The sequence below is a fragment of the Arvicola amphibius genome, chromosome 7, assembly GCF_903992535.2.
Source record: "Arvicola amphibius chromosome 7, mArvAmp1.2, whole genome shotgun sequence".
Lineage (NCBI taxonomy): Eukaryota > Metazoa > Chordata > Mammalia > Rodentia > Cricetidae > Arvicola > Arvicola amphibius.
The window spans coordinates 60,952,861-60,961,037 of record NC_052053.1 but is presented as its reverse complement, the minus strand read 5'-3'; the positions used below and the strand labels follow the sequence as shown (position 1 = coordinate 60,961,037).

Below are 8,177 nucleotides of genomic sequence, written 5' to 3'. Positions count from 1 at the left end.
AGTGCTCTTAACCTCTGAGCCATCTCTTCAGCTTTGAATATCAGTATGGCGATTTCTCAGAAAATTAGGAAATAATCTTCCTCAAGACCCAGCAATACCACTTTTGCATTTATACTCAAAGGATGCTCAATGCACCACAAGGATGTCTGCTCAACTATGTTCATAGCAGCATTTTTTTTTGTCATAGCCAGACCCCGGAAAAACCTAGATGTGCCTCGACTGAAGAATAGATAAGGAAAATGTGTTACATTTACACAATGGAATACTACACAGCAGAAAAAAAGATATATTGAAATCTGCAGACAAATGGATGGATCTAGAAAACATCATATTGAGTTAGGTAACCCAGACCCAGAAAGACAAATATCATATGTACTCACTCATAAGTGGCTTTTAGACATAAAGCAAAGAAAACCGGCCTACAATTCACAATCCCAGAGAACATAGACAACAAAGAGGACCCTAAGAGAGACATAGACATACATGAATCTAATCTACATAGACTTGCTCTCCTGAGTAAATTAGGAGCAGGGGGACCATGGGAGTGGGTAGAAGAGGAGGGGACAGAAAGGAGAAGGGAGTGGAGAAAAATATATAGCTCAATAAAAACAATAAAAAGAGTGCTTTGACATCAGACATGGAGTGGAGAGTTTGGAGTTTGCCCTGATGGTGGCTTTCAGTCCTGCTTTGGTCCAGCGTTTCCTTGCCATCCCTCCCCTCTGTTTTAGAATGGTAATGTATCCTGTGCCATAGTGTATTGAAAGTGTGTGATCTGCTTTTTGACTTTGATTTTACAGGGGTTTGCACTTAAGAGACTGCCAACTTTGGAGTTTTGAACTATGTCAAGACTTTGATAAACTATGAGGACTTTTGAAGTTGAAAAAATACATTTTTGTATTATGATATGGCTACAAGCCTACGGGGGGGGGGGCAATGAATGGAATGTAGTGGTTTGAATAAGAATGGCCCCTACCCATTCTATGCCACTAGACTACCACAGTTTTTACCTCACAGCATCTAACTTGTTCTAAGTTTACACTTACGTGCACTTTCATTATTACATTTATCATTATTAATCAGTGGTAGGAATAAGACTAATTATTTCAATTATCTGTCAAATTAAATGATAAAATGACATAATTATCATCACGGCACTTGAATTATCAGTATAGTTATTCATATTATCCTGTGGGTGGGTAATGGCTCCTGGCCCATAAAGTCCAACCTAGTGGGCAATAGACTTTTGTTCATTTCTGGGTCCTCAGGCCTAGCCCAGCGTTTCCACGGTGAGTAGATGCTAGTCACTAGTGGGAAGCTGTGGCTAACAGGATGGGGTCTAGCGTGCAGTGTGCTGTGCGCCCCACGCCTCTGCCCAGGGTGAACAAACTTGGTTGGTTGTTCCTGTGAACTGGGAAGTCAATGTTTTGAAGGCGCGGAGACCCCGCCCTTCCTTACAACAAAATAAAACCAGCCCCGTAGCCTCCGCCAAACCCTCCTGGAACTCAGGCCCTGAGGCCCCAGAGGCTGGCGCTGCACGGCTTAGTGGGCCGGGTCCCGGGAGCTCGGAAACGCGTGTTGCCCCAGCTCGAGTCTCCCGCGCGAACCGGGGCGGACGGCTCCACCGCGGCCCTGTGCGACGGGGGGAAGCCTGGCCACGCCCACACTCCCCGCTACGCAGGCTGCGCGCACCCTGCGCGCGCTCCCGCGCCGGCCGCGAGACAGGGACCGCAGGTGGGGAGGCCCGCTGCGGGCGCGTGGCCCGAAGCGGTGCGAGGCTGCGCAGAGCGCGCGGCGCGGCGCTGTCCCCCCCCCCCCCACCCCCGTCTGTACTCAGTGCGCTGCTCCACGGCAAACTCCGTACGCGCTGCGTGCTCCGGGCAGCGCCAGCCCGGGTGGCCGCGTGCAGGGCGCAGGCTGAGCCCTGCAGGGAAGATGGAGCAGGCTACGCGCTCCCAGGTGAGGCTTCCCCACCCCCAGTCCCTGTCCTTGGCCGCTTTTTTTTCATTCCGTCCTGCCCTGCCCTGCCCTGCCCTGCCCAGGTTCCTGGCGTGGGGCTGTCCACGCGGAGTGCACGGTGCTGCGAACTTAGGTACTGCAGGTGTGTGCATGGCTCCCGCCATGCCACTCCGAGTCTGAAGGCCTGGCGGCTGCCACCAACGCTCAGGTGGGGGACGCCTACCCAGGAGCTGCGGGCTGGGAGCAATTGGGCGCTGAGCTCGCAGACCTGGGGGAGGGGCGCGCGGGAGGGCAGCATGCAATCCTCCTTCCTTGCCGGAACTGGCACAGTGATCAGGAAGATTAAGGAAAAAAGCAGTTAAGAGCAAAACAAAACAAGTTTGAGACTCATAGTACCTCAGTCTTGGTGATGGAGTTTAAAAGGCATTGCTGTGGTGTTTTTCTAGAACTTTCATAAATGTTTTAAAGGAATTTACCACTTGGGGCCAATGGTAACATCTTTAGGCCAAGTTAAGAACTTAGAGATTTCAAGTCTTCCGCAAACGTAAAGCGCAAACCCAATATGCATTATGGACCCAGCTCGGTTTTGAAACTTTACGAAGTCTCCCGAACGGTTAGGAAGTAGTGGGGTTGTGATTTCTGTTAATTTACAGTTCCAGGGTCTCTAAAAACGGCAGCAACCACAAGAAACCCAAACGGACACACACCTTTTTATGTAGTGGAAAACAAAGCATTTTTTTTTTTTTTTTAATGATCTAAAAACACCTTTGTAAAGAGGAGGAATCGGCCATCCCTCTGCGCCTGAGTCCCGGGATGTCTCATGAAGTCGCCTTTCTTGTCCCCTCTCCCAAAGGCACCTCCAGCCAGGATCCGCCTCTGTAGTCTGCCTGGGCCTGGAGGAGCGCTCCCTGGCTTTGCTGGACCTGACCTGCTCAGGCCTGGCACTTAACTGAATGCTGGCAATTTACGAAACTAGCCAGCTGTCCAGCCATCAGTGCCCATTTTGTTCACTTGGTGTCTGCAGAATGCCTTTCTGAAAGTGGACGTTTGTGAGAGAGTATTTTAGCAGGTTTCTCCAGGGAAGGGAATTAATAAAAGCCAGGAAAATCGTACTGAGCAAAACTCAGGCTTAGATTTGCTGCTGCTGCTGTTGTTTTTAAAACATATGGCCTTTGAAAATATCGGTAACCTATCCTTCTCCAGGACTTAACACTTTTGGCAAGAATTGTTTTGTGTTCCAGACAGTTCATTGATCCCAGAGTGACCTCCCACCCTCCCGCCTCCTTCTGGGTGCTAGAATTCTTCCCAGTGCATGGATACTGGCTCAACGCTGTGCTGGGATGGGGCTCTGTGTGCTGGGCAGTCAGACCAGCTCCAGCCCAATGGGAAGAGATTTGAGCTTGTCCTCAAAAAATGTAATTTATTGTGTCCTTTCTAAAACCTGCTATTTTACTGCAAAGTTCTTTGCAGCTTTGATTCTTGTATTTGTGATCTTTGAAAATTCAGGATGTCCAAAACTGTGTAGCTGGAAGTGAATATTTTATTTGTTAACTAATGAGGCTGATTTTTGGTAGTTTTGAAATAGTAAACTGCTTACTATGTGGAGGTAATCCACAAATTAGATCCTACCCATTGAACAGCAATTCGGGCAAATTCCTGTATGTAAGACAATCAATTTTTTTTTTTTTTGCCTTTGGTAAAGACCTTTTAATTGGCAGCACAAATTAAGATGATGATTTTTTTCTTCTGGAACTCTTCCTGTTTATCAGCTTATCATAATTTTTATTTGAACTAATTAGAGTCTTTCATGGAAATGGGCTGAGTGTGTCTGTAGTGGGCAGGCCGGTGCCCATTTCAGGCAGTGAGATGTTAAATCCCTAGAGCCTGAGATGCCATGGCTGCACACCACAGTAGCAGAGCCCAGCAGGCAGTGACTCTGATCTCACACGTGAATGAAGTAAATAGAACTTCCATGCTTTGGAAAGCACAGCACTCCCAAGGTGTTCCCACAAACCGGAGCCAGGGAGACCCCTACATGCATTCCAAACCACTTTCAAGTCTTCTTCTCTGCCACCTGTGCGTTAGACTTGCTGTCCTCGGACGGTTATCTGCATCCCCCTGCCCTGGGGTTGGGGATTCTTGTTGGATGGCCACCGTGTCTTTAGGCTGTAAAGGGAGTGACAGGATACCCATGCGCAACTCAAGGTGAGGGTGCTGTCGCACTGAACTCCACAGTGTGGCTCACTGGAGCCTGAATGTCGCTGTTCCCTTAAGTCTGTGTCTCCAGGTTGCAGGTTGGAACCTTTGAGAAGGCCATGATACTGAGCGTTCTCATGAGTGTGCATAAAGCATGCTGTTGATGGGGTAGTGAGAACACTTCTGGCATTGACCTCATGGCTAGGAAGTGTACCTGTCTGGTTTTCTGGTTTAAAATTGCAATGCCCAAAGCTCACTGACCACAGGGCTCATCTGGGATTTCGGAAGGATTTGTCACTGTAACAGTCCGTGCATATGAGATTGACTTCTTGGGGGTCGCAGGTATTTGATTTGATGATGACAAAAGCAGGAGCTAGCGAGTTGAACTTATTTATCAGTGTTTGGAGTGCAGGAGTGAGAAGTGTCAGTGAGCTCTTTGGATTCCCTGCATACTAAAGTCGTATCATTTTTCCTTAACACTTCGGGGATTTTTTCCTCCAACATCTAGATTTGTTTGTAAAAAGGCTTCTAGCTTTAGTGAGGAGTGAATTGGTAGGGTTTTTAATTTCCCTTTTACTTCATGAAAAAGTAGTGGCCAGGGAATGTTTTGAACTCGATGGAAGAGAGAGGAATCTTTAGTAAATGTAGCTGAGGTTAGCCCTCAGAAAAGATTATCTTCCATGTACACTCTGTGTCCAGAAATACTTTTGTGTGCATGTATGCCTGTGGGCCAGAAGAGGGCACTAGACCTCATTACTGATGGTTGTGAACCACCATGTGGTTGCTGGGATTTGAACTCAGGACCTTTGGAAGAGCAGGCAATGCTCTTAACCGTTGAGCCATCTCTCCAGCCCCCAAGAAACACTTGTAAAGCCGTGGCGTCTCACTGTGAAGACTGTTGTGACTGATTAACAGTTGATACTTCCCACCTAATTTTCTTCGTGGTCGTCAGAGCATTTGTCCCATGTGTCTCCCAGGCATTGTTATATCAGAAGACCGAAGAATAGAATACTGTTCTCTCCATCTCCTTCACTATAAGGTCCTTTGAATCTTTTCTATCTCCTTGCTTTAGCCCCGAGAAGCCCAGACCCATCCCTCTCTTCCCCCAAGGAAAGGAAATGGTCACTTCCTTTTCTGAGTCACGTGGTGCTAGGTCCCTAAAGTTGGAGGTTAATTCTCTCTGCAGCTCGTGTTATCTCTTTGTACAGATAAGACTAAGTGCACTGCTTCCTCCAGGGTAACTGACAGCAGCCCACTAGCTGGGATTGTTTCCAGAACTGCTGTCTGTCGCCTGCTTGGAGTCAGGAGGAACTGAGGGAGACTAGAAGTCTGCCTGCTTTGTGTTGTCACTAACACTGTAAAGGAGTCAAGGATAGGGGAACACAGCAGTGCACTTGGCTGCTTGGCTGTGAGGAATGTCAGGACCCCTTTACCCCTCAGCTAGAGCAGCTGGCTTGTCAGGGCCTGACAGGTGTGAGCCTCTAGTGTGTTTGATTTTGGGGGGGAGGGGAGCAGGGGGAGCCTTACCAGATTATATAAAAGCCAGTTTGGGAATATTAGTTTTTACATGAGAACACTTTTACTAAGTTGTATATGGTATATGTAATATAGTAACATGAGGACGTGGAACTCTGCCCACCCTACTGTCTGGATCTCATTTTCTAGAGTTCCATCTAGTATTGTTCCCTGCCATAGTAGTCTGTTTGGCCTTTTAACCATGCTCTCTTCAGTACTGTCCATCAGTCCTGGATTTCTGAGGTGCCCAGAGGCCTTTAGTTTAATGCTGGATGTCTGCAGTGTTCCATTGATTACGTGTGTGTGTGTGTGTGTGTGTGTGTGTCTGTGTGTGTGTGTGTGTGTGTGTATGCTGGATGTCCGTTCCATTGATTATCTGTGTGTATGTATATGCAGGATGTCCGTAGTGTTCCATTTATTACGTGTGTGTGTGTGTGTGTGTGTGTGTGTGTGTGTGTGTGTGTATGCTGGATGTCTGTAGTGTTCCATTGATTGTGTGTGTGTGTGTATGTGTTTGCTGGATGTCTGTAGTGTTCCACTGATTACATGTGTGTATGTATATGCTGGATGTCTGTAGTGTTCCATTGATTACATGTGTATATGTATATGTTGGATGCCTGTAGTGTTCCATTGATTACATGTGTGTGTATGTATTTTCTGTTGACAAAAATCTTTGGCTTGTGGCGGTCTCATTTAAACATTGTTAAATGTATTTACTATCTCAAAGGGATGTGTCTGATTCTCAGTCAGTAGGAACCTTTGCCCCTGGCTTCCCTGGGGTAAGCATCCCCACTGTTCTGTGTCTGCTGAGGGAGGGCAGTTCTGCCATGTGTCTGTGTCTGTAGTGACTGATGCTGTTCGGAATTGAAGCTGAGCCTGGAGAAAAGTGCCACATTGTCCTAGAGATCTAACCATTACTTTGATCTGGTCTAACTTGAAAGTCATTGTGCACCTGCAGGTGGCCCACAGTGCCGTGAGGGTCTGCCAGGGAGTGTGCTGCCTGGCCTGCATGCTGCTGCTTTCAACAATAACCTTCCTTACAGCTTTCCTGAGACTGTTTCATGTTGCAGTTGGCTATCTAGATAATAAACATTATGAAAGTTTGCTCATCATAAGTAGGTTTCTCGTTTTTGCTGTTGTTTGGTTTTGGCTTTTTTTTTTTTTTAAAAAAAAATTTATTTATTTATTATTTATACAGTATTCTGTTTGCTTGTATGCCTGCAGGCCAGAAGAGGGCACCAGACCTCATTACAGATGGTTGTGAGCCACCATGTGGTTGCTGAAAATTGAATTTAGGACCTTTGGAAGAGCAGGCAGTGCTCTTAACTGCTGAGCCATCTCTCCAGCCCCAGGTTTTGGTTTTTTGAGACAGGGTTTCTCTGTGTTGCTTTGGATCCTATCCTGGAACTCGCTCTGTAGGCCAGACTGGCCTTGAACTCACAGAGATCCACACCATATAAAACTTAGTCCCTGAAGCTCAAACAGCAGACACAGCCTTTCATTCTGGTGATGTCGGATTCACTGTGAGCCAGCAGACAGCGGTGGCTCTCATCTTAGATTTTGTAACCTTTGTAGGTGGTTCAGAAGAAGAGTTCGTTTGTGAAGGAACTTCCCTCAGCACTGTTTATCGATGAGACTGGCCCTCTGATCGCGTTGTTGCTCCTTTGACCCGGTGGCCTCCTTCTCAGGTTCTTCATTCTCCATGGTTTCAGCCCATGCCAGCACCACCTGCCGGATTCCACCGGCTTTGCAGTGTGGGCTGAGTTGGGAAGGGGATTCTTCCAGCTTATCTTTAAAAATGTACTTTTCTACTTTTGACAGAAACATCACGGAGATTTTGATGGGATTGTGTGAAATCTGCAGGTAGCTTTGTCTTGAGGGTGCCATGTCTGGTACACCAACAGAGAAGGGTTTTATTTCCTGTGTCTCCCAAGTCTTCAACTGTGTTTTTAGTTGGAGTGTATGTTAAAACTTCTGCCTTATTGCTCATTTTTATGCCTTTTTAAGTGCAATTGTTTTGTAATTTCTTTGTCAGATTGTTGCTTGTTAGTGGCAGAAGTGCCGCCATGTTAATTGCTCTTCGTTTTTACGTCCTGGGACATTACTGCATATCTGCGGGTGCTGACCGCTCGTGTGGACCCTTCTGTGCCGCTGCACAGGGCCAGTGCACACAGGCATGTTAGGTCCTAGCAGATGTATTTTACTCCTTTTCAACCTTGATGCCCTTTATTTATCTTTTTTCCTTGTGTGACTGCTCGAATTTTCAAGCCTGCATTGCAGAGGTGAAAGGAGGCGTGCTTACTGGCTTGTTCCTGATCTTTGGACGCACGAGTCTGCTGCTCACCAGTGGGTAGAATCATGGGTTTAATACATTGATGCAGTTCCCTTCCATTATCGTTGTGTTTTTCTCAGTTTTCTCTGTTGCCTTTTTTTATATTAGCTGTGATGGTTTCTTCCCCTCGACTTCAGTATAATGTTTTTAAATTCCACATGTTAAGCTGTTTTGCACT

At 46.8% G+C, this 8,177-nt stretch overlaps 1 protein-coding gene across 4 annotated transcripts in view; it reads left to right on the top strand.

Annotated features, from left to right (window-relative positions):
- Positions 1 to 1,828: 1,828 nt before the first annotated feature.
- The window catches only part of Cdca7l (cell division cycle associated 7 like), a 39,555-nt gene continuing 33,206 nt past the window's right edge, over positions 1,829 to 8,177 (top strand). For all 4 annotated transcript variants that reach the window (XM_038336395.1, XM_038336398.1, XM_038336396.1 and 1 more), the window contains exon 1: positions 1,829 to 1,956. In XM_038336395.1, the coding sequence (XP_038192323.1) occupies positions 1,933 to 1,956 (24 nt within the window). In that variant the 5' untranslated portion in view covers positions 1,829 to 1,932. The remainder of the gene's footprint in view (positions 1,957 to 8,177) is intronic.